General features: G+C 38.3%; 1 protein-coding gene across 7 annotated transcripts in view; it reads left to right on the top strand.

The window, feature by feature from the left end:
- Positions 1-10216: 10216 nt before the first annotated feature.
- The window catches only part of senp6a (SUMO specific peptidase 6a), a 30984-nt gene continuing 16575 nt past the window's right edge, over positions 10217-24625 (top strand). For 2 of the 7 annotated variants that reach the window (XM_067571742.1, XM_067571741.1), the window contains exons 1-6: positions 10223-10366; positions 18074-18167; positions 19858-19921; positions 20383-20489; positions 21263-21418; positions 23488-23558. In XM_067571742.1, the coding sequence (XP_067427843.1) occupies positions 10336-10366; positions 18074-18167; positions 19858-19921; positions 20383-20489; positions 21263-21418; positions 23488-23558 (523 nt within the window). In that variant the 5' untranslated portion in view covers positions 10223-10335. Of the gene's footprint in view, positions 10367-18073; positions 18168-18437; positions 18523-19857; positions 19922-20382; positions 20490-21262; positions 21419-23487; positions 23592-24625 lie in introns of all 7 variants that reach the window. The other 5 variants (XM_067571740.1, XM_067571738.1, XM_067571739.1 and 2 more) reach the window with 4 other exon arrangements.

The raw sequence follows: 24625 nt of genomic DNA, 5'->3' as shown, positions 1-24625 counted from the left end.
ATGTGTAAAAAGGATCAGAGAATCTGTACGTTTAAGAAACCGGAGTGAGAGGAGACATACATCCTGCATACTGTATTGCAGTCAATGAGAGCAAGACAGGGACTCTCTATCAATTAAGGTTCAGATCTCAAAAACTATAAGACCTATGTGAAATGTATTTACATTTTGAGAGAGAGGAGGCTTGTGGCAACATACTGAGGCAAGATATGTGCTTGAGGAGTTAAAATTGTGGGAGGGAGAGCTATTCCGAAAATCTTTCCTGGTCTAAAAATATCTGTGCTCTCCACTGTGCCTGATCACATGACACACTGGTGAGACCTGTCAAAGTCTGCAAAACCCCTGACTTTTGGCTTAAATTGCTGAAAAACTATAAAAGATATCACTAAACAATCGGATAACTTTGAAAATTCAAAGTTTTGTGAACATTTTAAAGTTCGAATGGCGTCTGTAGGATAAGGGACGTCCAAGCAGTTGAGTGTCAAAGTGACCAAGGTTCCAACTCAGTTGGACGGTTAGTCCCATAGACTGCCATTATAAATTTTAATATTTTAAAAAATTATATAAAATCGCTGAAACAAGTTACATTTCAGAAAAATACAAGCACACATCTGCTGGATGAGTTGCACAGATTGACAGTTGAATGGTTTTTATAGTACAAAGTATGCAGCAGTTGAAACATGGCAAAAAATATACGGAAGACGGAATAAGAATAAAGAGTGAGAAGAACAATGTGTGATTGCTTCCTACAAAAAAACCTTTTTATATTTCTTAATTCATTGTCTGTGTCTGCATTTGGGTCCACCTGTATTGATAGTTACATATTATGCATTGTTGACCAACTAGCACTGTCGGTACATATTAGGTCATATTAGGTCATGCAAATGACTCAACGCCCTTATGAAGATAAACAACACAAAAATAACCCCATGCTGAATAGGACAGTCAGTGTATTGTTCCTGATCCAGTCTACTCTGCAGTGCAACTGATAAACAGATCCATGGGTGTGCAAGTTGTGCTGTGACCCAAGTCTATTTTGACTAACAGAACATTTGACTAGTAGAACCTTTGTCGTATTATGTGTATGTGGTATTAACATATATTCCAAAGCTTTTTACCTGCCTCTATGTGTTCATTTGATGTCAGTTTGGAATTAAAATAGTTTCCTCTACTGAAAAAAAAATGTCTTAAGTGACAGCAGTACTGATATCACCTCAGATAAATTTCAGCCTCTGCTACATACTGATCATATCCTAAAACCTACCTGTAACTCTTTTTAAGATATAAAATCATAGTCTGATGAACCGAGTGTGCCACATTAAAGATTCAGAAAGCAGGAACTGACATACTAACATACGGATGGGTTTTTTTAAATCTTTCTCTTTCTGTTTCTAAGAAGCTTGTTTAACCCTCTGAGCTTCAGTTCGTGGCAGTAACTAACTGTTATTCAGAGTTTGTAACCGTCCAGTGGCTGTTTGTTGGCGTGTGATGCTGGAGCAGGAAGTTCGAAAGTGGCTACCTGAAGTTAGCATGCCAGGGTTAATAATCAAAACAAATGAAATGAAGATGGAATCATGCTTGACTTAACGAGTCATTGAAAAGTGACATTGTTAGAGTCCTGGATTTTACCACTCTAATCAAGGACTTTGCCATATGTAAAACCAGGAGGAAGATGTTTTAAAGTTAGGGATGGACTTTAATACTCGTGTTATTGATTGATTCGTGCAATATTCTTATGCTTGCAACACTTGTGAATGGACAGATAGATCTCTGCAATGAGGCAAAAACTATAGTAACTAATATTACAATCAAATGTGTTTCCTTTCTTATTGACTGTTTCCTAGAAGGTCAATTATGACCAATTCTGATGCACTGTTGGGAGATTTGAATAATTAATGAAATCACTGGCCACCTGTGTGTAAATTATGCACAGACATTACCACCAGATGGTGCCAAAGTAAAAAAAAAAAAAATTAAACAAAACTGTAACTTTAAATCGGAACCAAGTGGACAGATTTGTGTGTTTTGCAGTACATATACACTCTTCCAGTTCCAGATCCAGTTATTATAATGGTGACATGTTTTTAACCATTAAACATGCTCACCTTTACCAAAGATTCACATTTATGGTAAATAGACTGAATTTATATAGCGCCTTTCTAGTCTCCCAACCACTCAAAGTGCTTTACACTAAATGCCAACATTCACCTATTCACACACATATTCATACACTGATGGCAGAGGCTGCTGTGCAAGGTGCCAACCTGCTCATCAGGAGGAGTTTCTAATGCCTCATTTAGACCCCATCGCAGCAGGATTACAAATAATGAATGGTGGAATGGAAGTACTCAGATCCTTAACAAAAGTATCTGAATGTGTAAGTAACTATTAACTACAGCTGTATGTAGAATGAATAAATTAATGTAGTGGAGTAGAAAGTACAGTTTCCCTCTGAAATGTAGACAAGTAGAAGTATAAAATATCATAAAAGAGTAATACTCAAGTCAAGTCAAGTCAAGTTAAGTCAAATTTATTTATATAGCACATTTCATATGGCAGGCGTAAACTCAATGTGCTTAAAAACAAGTAAAGATCATACATAACGAATATATTACATTAACCTTACATATATAAAACAAATAAGATAAAACATAAAATAAGAAGATGTTACATATATAAAAAAAATATTTAAAACATATAAGACAGCATAAAAAAATTAGAAGGTGAGAAGGTATAACAATAAGAGAGTAGGGTAAGAAGGTATTATTATTATCATTGTTGAAAGAAATAACAATAATAATACTGTTTCTAAAAAGAAGGTTTTATCCATTAACCTACCTAAAAGCTTGCGAAAAAAGATGTTTTTAGTCTGCTTTTAAAGGAAGACACTGTTGTAAAAGACCTGAGTTCATGTGGCAGAGAAATCCAAAGAGTAGGACTATAATGGCTGAAGAGCTGATTAAGTATTTATTCTAGGTACAGTGAGGAGACTTTTATTTGTTGATCTCAAGGGTCTGTCTGGTGTGTATTCAGAGAGCGTGTCAACAACATAGGACTTTAACGTAGGAGACTTTCAAGGTCAAGTACCTTAAAACTGTTCTTATAACAGCAGTATTTGAGCAAAAAACTACTTTACTTTACTACGTTACTTTCTTTCTTTACTGATGAACACAGAATCAACATGTAGTTTTCTTCCTCAGTGCATGATAAAATGATGTATTGAGTGAGCGATCATCTCTTCTGGTTGTGCTGCAAACATCACTCAGGCCTACCTGCTCGACAGGCCAACAGTACTGGTCATCAGCTGGAAGGTAATTAATGCATCCACATGTGTCACAAGTGATGGCATCACAGGGTCCGTGGTTAACGCAGCTGATATATGACCAAGCAAATTTCTCCTCACATCTGCTCTGGTATCCAGTCGCATCTGATGAACACACTATAGGAACAAACAGCAGTGCACAGCGTCAAGGTTCAATGTTTATTGTTAGGGATAAGATTTATTTAACTTTGGCAAACAATGGGGCACCAAAATGGAAAGACATCATACCTGTTGTGGTGTTGATGCTGGTAATTTCAGCTGTGCTGTTGGTTAATAAAGGAAGATGAGCTGTGTCCAAAAACAATCTGAGACTTTCAAGGTCAGAGAGGGTTATGACAGCTTGGAATACATATTCAGAGGAATTTTAGGAATCTGAGACATGAAACAGACACAGTCAGTATAGTGAATTGATAGTTCATACTTCAGTGACAACACAGGACAAATTTGGCTGTCAGTATTAATTTGCATCACTATGCAGAATGACAGATGTGCAGAGTTTGACACTCAAAGACTGTTTGCATATTCATCTGCTGTATTTTTTTGTTCCAAAACCATATTAGGCAAATTATTATTCAAAGCAGAGTATTTTGTGTATGTGAAAACAGGGGGATCTTCAACAATAGGCTACTCACTAATGAGGATGATACTATCTGTTGATACTATCTCTCTTTTTTCTCCCTGGCATGAGTACGTGACAGTTTCGTGCCCATCCATTCCTGAAAAAATAATTTTATCTGATTAGCTTCACATTTTCACAGTTTTTCAATACCAGCTGCATCAAACACAATGTTAATATTTTCACATATCTCATGGGAAAGCACAACAATACCTTCCTGATTGCTGGTATGAGAATTTGTAGTTGTTAGTCAAGTTCAAGGGCCTGCTGGTATTCCATTTACACAGCCTGAGCAGCACAAAGACTCACAGACAGGTGAGCTGCAGCCTCTTAGGTGAGCTCTGATGTCATAGTGAAAGGTCTAGCCATGAGTTTAGGACTTGAATTAAAAATAATACAAGTAAAAGTCTCCTGAGTTGTGTTTCCCAAACCAACAAACTGAAAGAAAGACAGAGCTACAGAATCTCAGGTGAGGTTTAAAAAGGTTTACAATAGATAGTTTGTTCAAAACAGAGCACATTACCTACAGGTCATTATACATTTATTTACTTGTGATATTTATTGTTAAAAGAAATATCATATGTCAATTTTAAATATTAATTTTAGTCTCACATTTACAGTACCAGTCAGAAGTTTGGACACACTTTCTTATTCAAGTGAAATGTGTCCAAACTGACAGATGTAGAGGAATAAAAGACTGCAAAAAACACAGAAACAATCATGGTGATGAGTGATAACTCTGCTGGTGGTTGCTATTAACCTTATACTCAGGTTTACGGTTTATACCCACCTCTGGGAAGGACTGTATACCTCTGTGAAAATAGATACAGATATGTATCAGTTACAGAGTAAACTGCAGCCAATCATGTTTCAGTCTGTCACATAGTCTGTTTGCACAGGAGTCTTTTGTTCCCTGACTTTAGTCATGGTAGTGACTCCTCCCAGGCAAAATAAGTATTCCTGTAAAAAAGTAATATATGTGTGTAATATATGAATAAATGTTCCTGCCTTACTGCCAGTGAATTTCATGGGAAGGTGAAATAGATAGTAGCAAACTGATTGGGCTACACGCCAAATGCAAATATGAAGGGAACACACCAGGGCACATTATTTCTCTCTGTGGACAAGAAAAAGACCCGACAACAATGACACTTGACAGTTACAAGCTAGAGGGGAGAAGAGTCACCAGGAGGACACAAAAGCAGACAAAACATTATACATGCAACAGCTGCAGTGGTGGAGGACAGATTCAGATTCAGATTATTCCTGCAGCCTTTTAAATTTATTATACTAGCACCACCTTGTGGTGATTTAACATAAAAGCAAAACCTACAGTGGCCTGTGCTTTGATTGATGGATTGGGTCATGACATTATTTGGTTTAGTGCCAGCAAGAAATTATGCATGTGGTGGAAAGCAGCCCTACAATATTTCATTAGCATGCCAAGGAGGGCCTCTGCTTGTAAGTTTTGGCATTTTCTTATGTTTTGTGCAAATGTGCAGATTCTTTATAAGTAAAAATTAATGTTTGTGTTTAAAAACAAATATGTCATGTGCATAAAAATAGTAAAGCAATGTAAATTCCTGTATACTTTAGTCTCTGAGCCTTTTGAAACTTGGTGTCTTGGTGAATGTAGAAGGGAATACAAGGCTTTGCCTTCACCTTTTCGGTCTTATTTAGGAGGATTTGTTGACTGTTTTTGTTAAATGTGCCTTTTTTGTATGTACTGTATCCCGGATGGATAACATTAACATTTTTCTTTATGTGCTGCAGACTGAATGAAAACTTGATGATTATTACACATCACACACACACAGGACAATATTTTAATTTAAAATAGAATAAAACAATACAAAAGGCAATAAAATAGAAAACAGTTTCTATAAGTAGCACTAAAAGAAGAACTATGTTATATTTACAGGGAAGATATACACTGAGCAAGCACTTCATTAGGAACACCTGGGCAATCTAATGCGATCCAAAACAACTCTGCCCTAATGAAGCTTATACATTTTCAATTTCTGTTGACATTGTCAGAGAAGTGATAATTCTACTTTATGTTCATTATTGAGGTCATAGTCGGTGGTGTACTGTAAATTATATTGAAAAGTGTTCCTAATATTTTGTCTACCCCATTAACATACATGAGTGTATATACTCATACACACAAAAGTAATTACAATATGTGCAAACATATTTAAACTGTATTTAAGCTGTAGTAGTATAAATGAAAATTGGACTGCACTCATTTGCTTTTGTACACTATTTAATCTAACATGATGTGTTTACATTAACACAACTTGTATTATTATTAATTGCACACTGCATATACTGTTTACACTATGAACATTTGCACATTCCTGGTCAGTATTTTGTACATTTCATCTGATTCTCTTCATTTTAAAATATAAACCTGTAGCAGCTCTTCTCACTTAGAGTGAAAATTGAAGTAGTATGCCTCCCTACCTACAGGAACTGATCACACCACAAACCTCTACCTGCTACTTCAGATCTGCCAGCTGCTTGCTCCTCCAGGCCCCCAGTACTAAGCTCCGCACCATGGGGGATCGAGCCGCACTACGCTTGTGGCCTCCCTAACAGCAGCACAGACCCTAGTTTCTTTTAAAAAACACCTAAAAACCTTTTTCATCTCCTATTATTATTATTATTATTATAATTATTATTATTATTATTATTATTTTCTTTATGTTGTGTGTTCTCCTTTATTAATACTGTAGCACTTTGAGTTTCACTATGAATGAAAAGTGTGGTACAAATTACATGTAGTAGTTGAACTACATGTAGTTCAATTACTAGTTTAACTAAAATATGCAGTAGTTGGGTGGTAGTTTATATCTCAGTAGCTTTTTCAGTAGTTAACTACTTTAGGTCATGTAGTTTAGGTAGTTAATTACAAACTACATATTCATAGTATTCTCATGACGTTTTTTGCCATACAATATGGCACAATGCCACAGCTCATTGGCTATGGTTGTCATTTACTGACAATCACCTGATATTTGATTAAAATCACCTGTGGTTTGTGACCAAGATGTCTGCCACTGCAGACTATAAATTTCCCCAGAAATTTAGCATTTTCCTGATTCCACCTCAACAATTGCTCCCAATTCGCTCCTCAAAACATAACTATACTTTACTCAGTGTCAGTTCAGTTGTACCTCCGTGTAACAATGTTAGATTCCAGACTCAGATTGTGATAATTTCCTGTGATGTAGTCTGGATGTAGTTGACAGGGGCACCACCAATGATTTTGAGCCCCATGAAAAGATATCACATTGGGCCCCAACACAGGTCACGCCAACCCTGCGCAATTGCTGTTACCACACCTCCAGAACCCAATCGACCCATTCAAAGCTTTAAATAACTCTGCCTTTGCAGGCTTGCATCTCTTTTGTAGTCCAATACGTTATACCAATACTGTACGATATTTACTGACAGTGTAAATACTTTGCAGATGTACAGGCAACATTCGGCATACAGTGGAATTCATTATTTGATGCAAGACTGATTCCCTCTATAAGAAATGCACTCAAGGCTATCTTTCACAGTCTAAATGTAATTTTAATGGTAAAATTCTTGCATGGAAAATTATCTTGACATTAATGAATAACTTGAAATAAATATAACTTAAAGACATGTTAACTTCTTCAATTAAAATAAATGAACATTATCATGTCACATTTCACAACCATCATATCACAACCAGAGTTGACCAAAGTACTGTACAACAAAATAACAAAAATAGAATAAAATAACATAACATGATAACAGCAAAAAATTAGTAGAGATAACATAACAATACTATCCCATAAGTAAACACAAATAAATAAGTAATAGTGAAACATAAAGCCTTAAGGACAGTCAAAGGCCTGAGAAAACATGTGGGTCTCAAGTGTCTACAGAGGGGGAACACTTAATTGAAAATGGTAAACTGTTCCAACTGTTCCCTTACCCTTTAGCCTTGATCGAGGGACAGCCAGGAGCAGCTGGTCTGAGGATCTTAGAGATCTAGGGTTGCAAAGGGGGTAGAGGAGCTCAGAGATGTACTGGGGCGCCAGGCCATGTAAAGCTTTAAAAACAAATAATAGAACCTTAAACTCAATCCTATACTTGACCGGTAGCCAATGCAGGGATACCAGTACAGGTGTGATGCTGTCTCTTCTCATGGTACCAGTTAGTCGTCTAGCAGCAGCATCCTGCACCAGCTGTAAGTGAGACAGGGATGACTGGCTAATACCGAAATAAAGAGCGTTGCGGTAATCCAGCCGAGAGGAAATTAAGGCATTTATGACAATCTTCAGGTCATTAAATGAGAGGAATGGTTTAAGTTTAGTGATATTTCTTATCTGGAAAAAGTAACCTTTCACAGCAGTGTTAATTTGTTTGTCAAATTTTAAAGCTGGATCAAAAATGACACCAAGATTTCTGGCATAGGCATGAGGGTTAGGCGCCAGGTGCCCTAAGTGATTAGCTATACCCCTGATGGAGTTGGAGGGACTAAATAAGACCACTTCTGTCTTACTATTTAATTGAGGACAATTTTTTGCCATCCAATTTTTTACATCCTGGAGGCAGTCAAGCAGGGACCTAACTGTGTTGTTATTATTATCACCAGGTTCTTATGGGAGGTATAGCTGAGTGTCATCTTCGTAGCAATGGTGTGAGATATTGTTTTTATTGAAGATGGAGCCAAAAGGGAGCATGTATAAGGTGAATAAAATGGGCCCTAAAATGGAGCCTTGAGGTACTCCACAGGTGATCTGAGAAAAAGATCTGTCTGTTAGGTAGGAGCCAAACCGCTGAAGGGCACTACCCTGAATGCCGACCTGGTGCTAAAGATGGTTCAGGAGTCTCGTTAAGACTTTAAGAAGAGCTGACTCCGTGCTGCGACGCGCCCTGAAATCTGATTGAAATTTCTCCATAATATTGTTATTTTCTTAAAAGGACAATAGCTGAGAATAAACATTTTTTTCCATGACTTTAGATAGAAATGGCAACTTGGAAATAGACCAAAAATTATTTAGAACAGTTGTATCAAGATTGGGCTTTTTAATAATGGGATGTACTACCGTGGTGTAATTTTATAAAGACTCATGAGTTGCTAAACGGAAAAGAACCTAATGGCGCAGAATGATTATGACAAGTATCATAAGTAATAAGTAGTAGTGTGTTGAATTGTCATTATAATGAATATATAACCTCACAGACCACATATAATCACTGAAAGGGCACAAGAAATGTTAAAAGAATCTCACTTAATGCACTGGATAAACTGGAGGGTATGTATGATGTAAAAAAATAATATTGGTGTGGTTGGCCAAGTATGAAGAGGATGGACACAAGACGTGACCTAAGCCGACCCAAGGGTATATAAGACAACGCCCTGAGTTGCGAAACTCAGAGCAACGGAGTGGTCTATTATGAACACTGTATTGCTCTCCTTTATTGCCTGGCATTGAAGTACATTTTTGCTGCTCAGAAACTCTGACCCCTGATTTTTGAACAACAAAGAGAAGTTTGGCCTTGACTTTTTTCAACAGGGACCCAGCAGAACTGATACGACACTCCCACATGTTTAAAGCGAGAGGGGACAAGAACCATTTGCTAGAATACTGTTTAGGATGAGTGATATTGTAGGACCAACAGTGTCAAATACTTCTTTCAACAGGCATGTAGGAAGAATGTCCAGGGGACAAGTACTTGGCTTAGTGTGTGAGACTATGGCTTTAATATGAGCAAGGGACACAGGCTCAAACTTGCTTAGGACAGCAGAAAAAGGAGGGAGGATTGCGAGGTCATGGGCAGTTATTAATTTTACTTGTGAAAAAGTAGGCAGGCAGTAGCAGCAGGGTTTTGGACTGTATTAATTGTGTCAAAAAGTACTTTGGAAGAGTGGAAATTTCTGGAAATTAACAAATTGCTGATAGTCAACAAGACAGCTTCTCATCATGTCATATGAGGTTTGAAATCTGTTTGTTTTTTTTTGGGGGGGGGGGGGGGGGGGGGGTTCCTTTCTGCTTTCCTGCATAATTGCCTAAGAGCAAAGGTGTTGTCACTAAACCAGGGTTGAGTTTTAATTAATCTATTATTATTATTATTACTATTATTATGGTGATGATGATGATAATGATTATGATGATGATGATGATGATGATGATGATGATGATGATGATGATGATGACAATGACGATGACGACGACGACGATGATGATGATGATGATTTGTTAATAAACCTGTTTCTGAATTTTATTCTGAAGGCGCTATCCTGGACTTCCGGTGAGTGAATGCATTTCTGCGCGCAGCTTCTTCATCCTCAGCGAGCAGCCGAGCTACAGTCTGCAAGCAGCGTTTATCATCTGAGGAGTATCATGGAATAAACATGGCCCACAATAGAGGCTATTTCTTTGAAGGTAAGCCGTGACACTCCGTGCCGCAGCTCCGGCCGGGCCGGAGACATTTTAGCCCGCACACAGTTGTCGGATTCCTGCCTCCGCTGGTGTCACATAATCGGTCCAAAAATATGAGTGGAACCAGAGCTAAGTGGCTAACGTTAGCCTCATAATGCTGCCTGTTCATCCTCAGCCAGCCGCGGGGTGAAATGAGCGCTGCCAGGCCGGTGACAGCCCCACATCTTCGGGCCTGGAGCAGGGAGACGGAACCCTCGCGGTACCGGTCCGGTCCGGAGGATTTTTCTTAAACTGAGCCTGGGTTTACAAGCCTGAGCTAGCAGCGTTAAGCTAATGCTGACGTTAGCTGCATGTAGAGACAGTGGAGAAAGGCCTTCCTGTCTTTGCGAGGCATTTAGCTGCCAGATAACGTTTATACAACACATTGAAATACATAAAACACTTAAATAATAAACAAAAGACACATTTAATGTTTGTCCCGACACCCAGTCAGATGCTCTACTCTCCAGACTAGCCTGCTAATTAACTAGTTTCAAATATTCGCTTGCTAACATTAATGGTCAAAATTTGTAAACAGTTTTGGTCTCATTGTTTTAAGCTGTTACTCATGGTGCTATTCACCTGAATAATAGTACACATTTAAAGTTTAGAGGCTATTTAATGAAAAACATAAAGAAATACAACGAAACGAGCTTTGAAAATATTTTAGGTAGGGTCTCAACAGCCTCCTGAGTGGTTGATATTACCATTAACTTTTGTTCAAGGAGTAAATAATTGAGTCAAACATCAGCTGTTCGTTGATGCTGTTAAAGGACAGGTACACAGTTTTTTTTAAGTTTTTCTTAAAACAACAGTCAGGTCCCCAAATGAACATTGAAACATGTTTTTCTCGCTGTAATCATTCCTCCATCATTAGAAGATCCCTTCATAATGAACTTACAATGTCAGTGATGGCCGACAAAATCCACAGTCCTCCTTCTGTCCAAATGAGTCAAATCAAGTAGATATCTTTCAACCTTACAGTCTTTAGTGCCAAAGTCCCTCTTTTTGTTACTATACTTCCACCGCAGCTCAACCGAGGAAACACAAAGAGCCTCATATAAACTTCAGGTAAACTTTTAAATGCGTTTTTGCACAAAATGTGGATTTTGGTCTCCGTCACATACAGTGAAAGTGCATTTGAAGGGGATCTTTGTATAGCCATTATGAACAAGAGGAATGATTACAGTGAGCAAAAGCTCTTTCAGTGTTCATATGGACACCTGACTGTTATTTTAAGACAGACTTGAGAAATTGTGAACCTATCCTTTTAAGCTAACAAGCCCCCAACAACTCCTCATCAAAGCAGACCTGAAGAGATGTTTTGAAAACCCTGTATTTTTAGAAGTAAGGCTGGGTATGATTTTAAATTTGTTATGCCAAAACAATACTTATATATATCTTATTGTCAACAAATATCATGAAAAAACGTTGTGTGTACATATAAAGCCTGATATATCTTATTCCTCTCTGCCGCAGACCTCCGTTGTTGTTGCCCAAAAAACTATTAAAAACACGTCAGCGAGCCACACCGCTGCACTGGGTGACATGTTCCTTCATCACCATGAACACCCACACTGTAGTTTAATTTGACTCAATCCCACACACACTGTCCTGCTGCCAGAAATACTCCCTAGAAGGCCAAATGCAGATTCATCCGCCACTGAAAATAGTCCCCAACAAATGCACTATTTCATCCCTTTTGTTTGTTTTCTGAAACTACGGTGACCAGCTGTGTTTTAGGAAATTACTGAGCCTTTTTTAAAATGAAACTGTGTATTTGTGAGCTGTTTTTTAAAGATTTAACAATGATCTTCGTTATTGGTTAATCAACGATTTTCTCGGTTAGTTGTTTGGTCTATAAAATGTCAGACTCTTTAAAACGTCAATCACTGTTTCCCACAGTCCAAGGAGACGTCATCAAGTCTTCTTGGCTGCCTCTGTCCCAACTTGTAGTCCACAACCCGAAGATATTCAGTTTATTGTCATAGAGGACTAAAAAAACCCAGAAAATATACACATTTGAGAAGCTGAATTCACAGAATTTGGGCATTTATTCTTAAAAAATGACTAAAAACAATGAAACATTTATCAAAACAGTTGCCTGACGAATCGTTGCAGCTCTAAAAAGAATACCTACCTTTCTTCGTTAAGGTATCGTCGTAGACTCTTTTTTCACAAGAGCGATTTGCAAATATGGGCAGCGTCATGCTTCACGAATGATTGCAGATTGCAGATGAATTTGCGAGCTGTGCAAGGGTCTCGCTTGCTCATGCATGGGGTGCAAAATTAACTTTTCTGTCTACCGGCCAAATGACTAGTGAATATTCAAATTTTACCAGCCACTCAATAGATTACTGTCGTTTTTTTTGGCTGATGAGTGAAGCCACTTACATATTTTACCAGCATTTGGCTGATGGCTGGTGCTAATTTTGTGCTCTGCTAATGCATAGATGTTTGATTGGTATTGTATGTTGTATGTAAGCTCCAGGATTTTTTGTGTTTTTATTAGATTAACTGGATGTTTTGATATAGATGAGTTGCATTTCCTCTTAGGGTTGGTTGCAGTTGTAGTAGTAGTTGCAGTTATGACCGTCAGCAGGCCGTATGGATCTGAACATCATGTGAGAGCTCTCTCTCTTTCAGCTGCACAAGCGTCTCTCACTCCAACTTGTTTGGACAAATCGTTTCTGCGCAGCTGTAGCTGTCGTCAGAGATCCCCTATCATGGATTTGTCCTTTTTTTTTTGTTATAATGATTGCACTAAAGCTCAGCAGGAATCTAAATGTCCCCTCACTAACATTATCAGAGCGTTTGCTGTGATTTATCAAGCAGGAAAATGGAGCCAAACCTAAAGCTCCCAAAGTTTTTGGAGCTGACTGGCTATTAGCTGGAAGAGACGGGAACAGGCTCAATTAGGTTTTGTGCAGAACAGCTCTGCAATCATAATCTAATATATGATTTTAAAGTTTTGGAAGAAGCCTCGGGAATGGATAATTCACTAAAAGCAAGCAGCAGTTTTCTTTTTTTTTTCTTCTAGTCCCATCTCTTCACTGTTTACTAATCCACGACTGCAGCTGCACAGAGGAGCGTAGAAGCATTGTGTACGAGGGCCTGGAAGCTCACAATTTGGTTTTTGGGGGAAAGAAAAAGACGCAGCTTTTTAAGGCCTGTATTTAAGGCACACGAGCGAATGAAATGACAGGAACTGACTCTCATGAGACTGCGCTTTAAGTAATGTTTACCTGCTGGGCTTGCAGCCAGATGGATAACATGCATTAACATGATTATGGAGGTGAGGTTTGTGAGGTCACTGGGCTCAGTTTGGCTCTGTGTGTTTAAAGCAGCAGGACCGAAGAGAGGTGTTATCCAGACACAGACTCACAAGATACAGTGTATTTATCAGGGCTGCCGCTAGCGGTTTTTTTGTCATTATCGATTATTTTCTCGATTAATTGTTTAGTCCATGAAAGATCAGAAAGAAAAAATGATCAGAACTTCACAAAACAGCCCGAAGTGATGTCCTTAAATTGCTTTTTTTTTTATCCTTAAACAGTCTGAAACCAAAAAAATGATTCTTTTAATTGAATATATATCTAAAAACAAGCTGCAAATCATCATATTTGAGAAGGTGGGACCTGCACATGTTTGACATATGTGCTTCAAAAATGTTTTCTGCAACAATTAGTAGATTTAATTGATTCCTGCTTGCTGGTTCCAGCTTCTTAAATGCAAATATTTTCAGATTTCTTTAGTCTTCTGTGATAGTAAACTGAGTATCTTTGGGTTGTGGACTGTTGGTCGTGACAAAACAAGACAGTTTAGGTTGCGTCTGATTGACGTTTTTCAACCCTTTTCTGCCTTTTTATAGACCAAACAAGAACAACCTTTTAATCGCAGCCCTAATTTTGATAATCAATATGTTCATGATGTCATGTTTCCCTGTCCTGGTTTAATTGAGTACAACCTTCCACTTTTCAATCCTCTGCTGTGTGGTTTGTTATTAACTGTTGTTTTTGATCCACTTCACAAATTTCAGTTGGTTTTGGGAGGAAATAGGAAACGGGGGGGGGAGGGGGGTTTGTGGCAAAACAGCAACTATTGCACCTTGCTCAGCAACATCCAGCAGATGTTAAATGTTTGTGCATAAATATGGTTTTGAATTTGAATTTATTTATCCCATGTCTGAGAATCGATCCGTCAGTGTCCTTTTTTTGATGTTCCTTTATTCCACAATAAACCTTTGAGGAGGCACGAGAAAACAGAGAAACAAACGTTGAGGACACTTGTTGCTTAGTAATCTAAAGCAAACTCTGGGCAAATAAAATATATAAAGAATGATAATAAATAAATAAACAAAATACACTAATGAGCAAACAAGCATTTTGGATGTTTAAAGTTGTTACTTTAAAGTATTAGCCTATTATGACAACTTTTAGCAAGATTTGTTTACTCTTAGTGAAATGTAACAGTGCTTGAACTGTTATTTTTATTCCATTTAATTAATCAGTTTTTCTCATAGTTAAAACTAACACAAACTAATATATAATCAGGAGTAAGCATGATCAGTCCGTCTACAGTAAAGGCAATGAGTCTTTGTTTCCCTCCTGACAGAAATCTATGCATTTTTCTGTCCTTTCTGACATTTTGATGAACAAAAACGTCTATCATTCTTGAGTAAACCAAACCCCAATTAACAAAACTGGTTTAAAAAAAAAAAATACAACATTTGAAGGAGGGGAGGCAGGACTTGACGCAAAAAATACGCTGCGGTTGTAATTAATCATTTTTATGATTTTCCGCAGCTTTTATTTTATAAGAAATCACAGGAAGTCCTCCCCATTAGCGCGAGCTTCACAGCGGATCATTCAGGCCCGATCAAAACAATGCAGCTTAGCTCGCTGCGTTTATCCAACACCAACCGCATGTGTAACATATAGCGGCTGTGGATGAGAGCGGAGTTGACTGCTGGAAGTCAAAGACATCGTATTTAAGTTTATATTTCGTTTGTTCAACAAATGTTTGATAAATTGCTATTAAACACATTCAGAGAGGATTTGAATTGCCGTTTTTATTCTCAGTTCTTATCATTTTGGCGCTGGCTAAAACCTGTTTTGGGGGACTCTATGCAGGAAAAACCCTGGATAATGAGACTTGTCACCTTGAACTCCTGTTAAACATAAAGTACAAAGGTCTTGAGACATTATTTGCAACTGTCAGGTCATTGCTACCACATGTAAGCAAGCAAACAAAGTCAGTCTGAAACAAACTTGATATGAGCCTTTAAGGATTTCCTGCCATCAAATTAAACATTTCTCACAGGTTTATAATTAATTTGTTATCGTCTAAACACTGAAATGCTACAGGACGAGAGCAAGCTGCGAAAGAAACCAGACACATGTCACTTCATAAACGCTTATCTTTGTAGAAAACCATTTACCGGTTTTTAAATACAGCTAATCCTGTAGGACAAAGAGCAACATACATAAAACGTTTCTCGTGTTTCTAAACTTTCATCAGTGGAAGCGTCTCTGTGTGGACGTTATCAGCGAGGTGTCTTGTTTTCAGTCCTTGATCTAAAAAAAGTTTTCAGAGCACCGTGTTTCCCTCAAGCTGATAAATGATCCTCGTTGGCCGGCTATAAAAGAGACTGCCTTGAATTGTTTGTGTTCAACAGTACAATGTATTAATACATTTTCTGTAGGAAACAATGATCGGATCCTTAACTTTACTGCACTTCTCGGTGCCAGAGCTGCTTGTTTTGAAGCACTTTATTGTCAAAGACAAAAACAGTATGATTGCCTGTTATTCCTTCTTACATCTCAGCCGTCATCCCGCACTTGGAATTTATGATCTTCCTGCCCTGTAGTCTGTAGCGTGTGTTTGTTTACATCTTAAACAAATGGACTTCCTTGTCATATGGACCCACTGTCGGCTGGTGATTATCTTAATTGCTCACAGCCAGGACCAGAACTTTTATTTCTTACTGCGGTTAGTCAGAGTTTGTAGTATTTACATGAATAAACAAAGTTAAGATCAAATGTGTAGCATATACAGTATCATATGCAAACTGGAAACATGTCTGAGTATTTAAATGTACTGCAAAATAACTAACAATTGCAGTTTTTTTTCTTATGGTAAATATGAACCAAGTGCAGACAGAAAGCAAGCAGCTACACTCAGGAAAACCGACTGAACAAACATCGTCAGAATAACAGAGAAACATCTCACATCTACAGGAAGAAAAGCAACACAGACACGGAAATGCTGACAAAAAGTTTCATTGTAAAAACCCTCAGTGACCATAAATCAACCGTAACTGCATCGCAGGAGTTCCCGTCACAGGTGGTCTCCTCCAGCTGTTGCAGTGTCAGTTATTTTTACTGAGTCAGTAATCATGACGACGAATCAGTAAAGGTCAATAATCTTATGACAGATGATCATTAAAGGCCGTTTATTTTTATTTTACATTAAAGGAAGATCCAGAAATAAGGGCGTCTAAAAGGACTGTGTTGAATCATCGCCAATATATCGCAACATATTGAAGGTCGTTGTAGAGGAGCATCACAACCGTAACTAACGGTGTATAAAATAGCTCAAATGCAAAAGACTTGAAACTAACGGTGGATAATAGTTAGAATTGTGAAAGCAAGGACGATTCCTTAGAAGATACGATAAGAATAAAGTCTGTCGGGTATATAAATAAGCTTTCAGGTCTGTGATTCAGTGTCTGCTCCATGGACCGGCCTCCGTTTACTTTATTCTGCTCACTACACAGTAAATCTATTATTGTATTGAACTCTGCCAGATTCAATGTTTTTCTTGATCGTTGGAATACTTTTTACGTTTTTTGTTTATCCGGTGAGGTTGTTTTATTGTCAGTGGATGTGTTTTTTTTTTTTTTTTTATCATACCGGCAGCTCACCAAAGCAAACTAAATAACAGTGTTGCATTACTTCACTAAATACATCTGGTGTGACGTGAACTTGGTGAACTCAGGCAGGTGATTCCAGTGCAGGGGGAAGGTCGCTATGAGAATTTGAAGGGGGGAAAAAAAAAAGCAGCCAAATGAAGCAAATCAGAGAAGAGTTTATATGTCAAACATCTGGTCATTTCTTGGTGGGGCTGCCTCGATGCTGTTATGATTTTCAGAGGGGATATTACCCCGTCTAGCCCCACCCACCCGAGCTCCACCTGTGTAATTCCTTCAGCAGTATTTTTTGCAGTGATTAGTTTGACACATGTATAGTAGTTGTACCTACACTCATGTCACGAATCATAATAATTGAAGTTTTACTAACAATCTTTCTTTACAGAAGGATATTGGTATTATCCAACCAATATCACCATATGTTTTATTGACTATAAGCGAAAAAGAATCAATAAGTAAAAGGAAAGATGGAAAATATAATGTAAAAATGTGTCCTTTTTGATTTAACAGTGACATGAGTGTATTTCTGATATTTCCTTTACAGTTGAATATTTGCAAAATTAGCAAGGAACCCCAAGGTTTCCTCTTTGCTAATTATTATCTCCAGTTTTTTCCTAACATCTAGTTGAAATGATCAGCCCCCCCCCCCCGGCATACTACGGCGTCATTTCAGCTGATGGTTGTGTCTTGGTCTTGTGTCCCTGCACTGATTTTGAGTCTGGTTTATTATTCAATTCAAGCCCTGGATAGATCAGAGACCAGGCGAGATGGAGGGTACAAGCACAACTGGAGCTTTTCTCTTTCTGGTGACAGTGAAGAGGAAAGGAGACATGAGTAAGCACTTCTCTCTCTCCCAGCCCTCTTTCTCAGCACCATCAGCGCTGCACTGCATCACTTCTCCACCACACAGCTCTGCCTCCAGATATAGGAAAAGACCCCAGTGACACCTCTGCTGATGAGCAGGCTATTCCTGTTTCTGATGATGTACTCACTGGCCCTTTTTTTTTTTTTTTTTTTTTTTTTTTTTAGTGTAGCAGTACAGATCTGTGCGGTCACATAAAACACTTGTCTGCATGTAAATCATCTCCTCTTCTGTTGTACAAGCTGGAATCTACTAGGGTTGGACCGATATGTTGGATGATGATATTAAATATCAATCAGCAGGACAGAAGAGTTTCCTCCAGATCACGTATGTAGAACAGATCTATAAAACCTGCTTCCAAATGTGTCTTTATTTGAAACTTTGTAATTGTTTAAATGCTTTTTGTAAATTTAATCTTCATTTAAAAGTAGCAGGGCCACAATGAATGATCATTTTCTTAATTAAGTTAATTGGTTGTTAATGTTTTCCACTAATTTAGTCTATAAAATGTTAGAAGATAGTAAAAAATACAAGTTTCCAAATCCCAAGGTGACGTCTTTAAATTGCTTGTTTTGTCCAAACGGTCCAAAACCCAGATTATTAAATTAACAATGATATAAAACAGAGAAAAGCAGCAAATCCTCTAAATATTCTCTAAATATTTAGTTTATAGACTTATCGTTACTGTGTTTAAAAGGCAGTTAGCTTCCCAGCCTGGTTCCCGCCCTCTGGATGGCAGCCCACATCCCAGATTAGTTAGGCGGTTCAAGTAGGTCCAGTTTTCTGGTGCTCATTGACCAGTGTTTCCACCAGTTGGGGAAAGAGTTGACCAATCAGACCTCTGTAGGCAGGATACAGAATGAGGGACGTTATCTTAGTACCTAGCTAACCAGCTACCTACTCGTATCCGTTAAAAAAAAAAAAAGGAGAGTTGATGGAAGATGATATCGATAGGATGTCACTCGCTACTGATTGATTAAAGCAAAACTAAGCATTTATTTGCAAAGGTTAATATCAAACAAATACAAACAACAAGAAAGAAATGAATGTGCACGGAGAGAAAAGAAGCCCAGTAGGTTTGTTGATTATCTCTAACTACATAATATTCAGCATTTAAGATGTTTAGATCCTTATCCATAATGCAGTACCATCAGAGAGGCTTCTGATCAGTCCCAGATGTATTCACTTTACTTTTAGTGCCTAAACTTTTGCACAGTAGTGTGTATACATAAATATACAAGAAAACTCAAACTGTAACAAAACAAACAAACAAATGGTATTCAAAAATCTAAATTTAATATGTTTAAAATCTGTTATGTCAATGTATCAGTCGGGCTCTAGAAGGAACACTTGATGTAGATTAATGTATTTTTCAGTATGAAAATGTTAAAAATATCAGCTGTTGGCCCATTGAGTACTAAAACTATGAAATGCGTACAACAGCAGTAGTCTAAGTACCATATCGGTCAAACCCTAGAATCCACTTCGTCCCCTTTATTTTGCATAGAGGTCATTTTATTCTACACTGATATATATATTTACACACACACACACACAATATGTTTTACTGAGCTTATTTAATGTTGATTAAACTGTCTAACAGAAGGACGCGCTCACGATTCTGACCATACTTTCACTTTTGTTTGTGCGTTTTCCTCTCAGTGCGAGCGTGGTGACCATGGAGGAGATGGACAGGCAGCAGCCGACCTCCCCCGAGGAGAAAAAGGTAAACTTGTTCTCCCTGAGGTCTACTCTATCTATCTCCTCCCCCCTCGCTTCCTCACTCACCCCCCCCCGGTGTTGTCGACTCCCAGCGGGTCGCGGCGGTTCTCCGATCAGCACCGCAAACGATGCCAAAGCCCGGTTGGCGCCTGGCGCCGCAGAGCAACGGCACCCCGAAGGACCCCAGCAGACCACAAACTAACACTGCTGGGGTGCTAAGGGAGTCATTTTGCTATTATTGTTCTGGGGGGAAGTGTGAGTGGCTGTAGGGTGTTGGCCTGTGGTTGTTCTGCAGAACATAACGTTCACATTAGATCATATTTATATAAAAAAATAAACAGAAAAGCTTTAGGGAGTTAAAGCAGTTAATATGTTTTAGTTACTTCAGCTTCTGTATTCAGTACATGACATGTTTACATGATGAATTAAACCGTTTTTTTATTCATTTGTGTGCCGTCTCTCTAGACTCCCACTCTTAGGCACTTCACTTCCTCTGACCCCTTGAGAACATATGAAAACCGGCCAAATAATCACATGAGGCCTCTGAACAAGCTGGCACCCAAAAGGCTCAGGTATGGCAAATACTGTTTAAATATAAACTGCTGTTATATAATATCATTTAAAAATAAGTCATTAATTTGGAAAGAAAAAAAAAAAGAATCACTGTTTAGGACTCAGTAGAATAATAATACATCTACATTTTCAGATTTTTTAGTATGATTTACCATGGTTTTTATGTTGGTTTTTATGTTGTGTTTTGTAAAACTTTAGAAAAAACAGTTTTTCTTTCAATTCCTCTGTATTTTTGTATTTTACTGACATGTGTTTATAGACATGGATAGTAAGTGAAAGATAGATGATAAATCTAATTTGTTTATTTATCTTTGACAAAAATTGTATTTTATGTTTTCCACTGTAATTTATTCTTTTGGCAGTTTGTTTATCAGAGTTTCCTGTAAACTCAGTAATGGAAACTCTACAGGAACAAACAAATAAATAAGACACACAATCGCTTTAAGTCTTATAAAATCAACAATTAATGATGATTTAATAGGTTAATAAAGTGGAAAAGGAAGAAACAGCTGGTAAATGTCATTTGTAGAGGAAGGTTTTTAAGAGATTTAAAAGTTTTAATCTGATTTACTGTAGTTAACTTTATAGATATTGCAAAAGCTTAATCGGTAAATCAAGATAAGTTTGATTTAGTTATCGCTCAACTTCACTCACCCTGTAAATTGTACATATTATGTGTTTATATTTACATGTCTGGTGAGCATCATTTTCAGGTATTTCACATCAGCTTGATGTGAGTCTGACTTTACGTCTTCCTCCTCTTCTCCTGCAGCAGCGAGGCCCCTCTCACAGTAGCAACGTCCTCCCCCATGCCCAACAGAACCAACTATTTCATCATCAGTCCCGCACCCTCACAAGGAATCGTAATTCAGGGACGACACTTTCAGCACACACACATGCCCTCCGCAATAAGGAAACCTGTCCAAAGGTAAGACAGCGAGTCGTTTAAGTCAGTGAGCGTTTTAAATGTGTCCCGCTGGCTGTTTTCTTACCTATACTGCTCTCTTTTCTCTTCTGTTACATTTCTTTGTTTTATTTGATGGTTATTGCGCAATCTAGCTAAAGTATCAGTGGCTACTTGCCATCCCTGCCTACATAAGACAGTCTTCTCATTCACTTTCAGCTTATTTTTTTAAATTATTTGCCTTTCTGGTGGAAACTTATTCACGGAAACTGCATGAAAGTGTGTCACGTGAATTTTAAATTGTATTTGATGCACACAAGATATTCTTCAATGAAGATGAGAGCGGATTTTAAATCTGCTCTGGTTCATTAACTTCATCCTCTGGATACATGAGAGTCTGGCGCGGAGGTCTAGTGTAAAAAAAAAAAAAGAATCACAGCACATGAGATGATTGCATTAGTGAGATGTTTCTCTCTTTGATTTTTATCTTCAAGCAGCCTTGATTTGAAGGAAAGGTAAGACTTTGATCCAGCCGCATCACTCGGAGTGAACATAGTAGATGTAATTTCATGCCCCCAAAACATCACACATTTTGTTTTTTCCAGGTTTGTTTGTGTCAGCAGCATCTCTGAGTGTGAAGTTTTCTTTTTCCTTTCACAACATTATCGAATAATCTGTAGATTATGTCCTTGATGAATCATTTTGTCTGTAAAACGTCAGAAAACAGTGATTATTATAACTTAAAGCCCATGTTGACATCTTTGACAAAACAATCACAGACAGCGGCTCTGATGACTTCCCCCCCGTCCTGTGCACAAGCACCAATGCCTCCTGTTGCTGATTGGCTGGAATAGTGTTGTGTGTCTCGGTCTGAGTCACTTTGTTTGTTTTGATGATGAAAATAATCATTGGTTGCCGCGCTTGTTCCAAACTAGATAGAGAAGATTCAAGATTCATTAAAACGGAGAATATGTTGCATTGTACAAGTTTGCTGCCCTCTTTTATTGCCATCTGTAAAAAAAATACCTAGAAGTCTTCTTTTTAAAAAACCTGACATTTAAGTTTTAGTAAAACAGTCAGATTTAAGACACTTTCACGCAGTAGTGAGACTTTGCATGTAGTTCAGCGGTTTAGACAGTCAACGTTTAGGCTGTTTGATAATTAGCTGGCCTCGGCCTCGAGGAGAACAGACGCTCTAGTTTTCATGCTGTGGTGAAATACCTGTGGCTGAGCGCGTGCCACCTCCGTCATCTTACAACCATCCAGTGACCTTTGACCCAGATCTGTTGAATCTGTTTACACCAAAAAAAAACCACACATGCTACATTTATAACAAAAGACGCTACCCTTTTCTTTAATCTTTCTTTATTTATTGAAAAAGAGATTTCTCATTTGTGGGTATTTTTATGTTATTTTGTCATTTTTATTCCAGTTTTTAGGGTCAAGCTTTAACTTGTTATTGGAAGAAGTTGTGTGGGGAAAATCTGTATCTGTTGTGCAGTATTAACAGCCATTTTGCCAGGTAATTGTTGTCCCCACAGGCCTTGAAAATCCTTGAAAGTTTGTTGAAGAGTTCTTCTTTTTACTCAGACATGTATCACCACTCTATGCTGTGACTGGTCTTCCTCTGCTTGACCAGTAGAAAGGTTCTCCCTTTGGGAAAATCAAAATCAAACTTCCAAGCAAAACAGAAGAGCTACGCTGCGTTCATCAAAAAACAACGATTAATCAGGTCTGTCATAGATCAACAGTCAGGAGTCAATATGAACAACGAAAGAGGTTTTTCCTCGCTGTAATCAGGCTATTAAAAGATCTCCTTCTAATGTGCTGTCAGTGTAAATGATGTGGGCTCGTCCTTTTAAGGTAATGAGGGTAATTGAAATGGATGTTGTTCATCAGAATGTTTCACCGTAGTATACAGTAACGTTTGGACACTCCTTCCCATTCACTTGAATGAGAAAGTGTGAGCAAGCAATGTACCTGCACATTTCCAGTGTCAGACTCCTGGCTCCCGTCGCTGTTGAACGTGTATGTAAAACACGTTTTTCTCGAGTGATTCCGCTGACCTGAACTGTACGTTTCTCCTCCCGCAGAAATGACTTCACCACCACGCAGCCATCTGTAGAAGTGGACAGCATCGTCCTCACCTGTCCAGAGATCCCAGGTAGAGTTCACAGCTCGCCAGACACATCACACGGTATTTTTTTTTTTTTTCTCCCTTTAAGTCATTCTCAAGCTGTTTCTGAAGAGAAGAGGGTGCTGGTGATTACAGGCAGATAGCTGGTGTTGAATTTCAATGGGTTTGTCATGTTTCTCCTGCTGGGAGGAAACGACTGGATTGTGTTTTGTGTGTGTGTGTGTGTGTGTGTGTGTGTGTGTATTTTGCGTGTATGTGTCTGTATGATGAATGCTGATCAGTATCTGTTTGTGGAAAATGTGAGCCGGTTGTATGCCATGGTGTGTGTGACAGCCAGCAGCGTCTGCTGGCCTGAACCTCCTCCCGCTGCTGCTGCTGCTGCTGCTGCTGCTGCCAGAGGAGGAGGAGGAGGAGGAGGAGGAGGAGGAGGAGGAGGAGGAGGAGGAGGAGGAGGAGGAGGAGGAGGAGGAGATCTCAGGCCTCCCACATTAATCCTCAAAGCTCCTGCGACTTCCTGGCAGAAAGTAGAGGAGCTTAATGAAACACTCGCTCAGCTAATAAAGGCTCTGTAAGCGAAACAACTCCCTGAATATGATTACACCGAAAAAAACAAACAAACAGGGAAATAAAGTTGACCTTGGAGGAAAAACTGTTATCTAAAACATTTTGTCATCATCTTTGTCACTCCGCTGTGTTTGTTTTTTTTATTTTAGAAGACAAATACTGAGTAAAAGGAGGCCCTGATGGCTCAGGAAGCGATGAATGAATGAGTGTCCTTGTGTTGTGCAGTGAAATGTTCTGGTATTCATCACAACAGGCTATTAAAGTCAGATAGATTGTGAATGTTATGGTCTCATGTCGGCTAACATGGCTGTTATTTCCACCGGGAATCTGAAGAAGTAGTTCCAACTCTACTGCATGTTTTTTGGGGGGAGATGAAAGAAATGTATCTGTTTTTAATGACAGTTGTTAAATAGAGGAGATGGAAGTCAGAGGCTCTTATAACTAATGTACTAAAACAAGGTGCAAGAGTCATTTTGATGTGTTTTTTATGTTAAAAAAAGAATGTAAATAAATATTATCAGGTTATCAGA

This window comes from Thunnus thynnus, chromosome 18 (assembly GCF_963924715.1).
Source record: "Thunnus thynnus chromosome 18, fThuThy2.1, whole genome shotgun sequence".
Classification (NCBI taxonomy): domain Eukaryota; kingdom Metazoa; phylum Chordata; class Actinopteri; order Scombriformes; family Scombridae; genus Thunnus; species Thunnus thynnus.
Note: the sequence above shows the minus strand (reverse complement) of the source record. Positions and strands in the feature narration are given on the sequence as shown.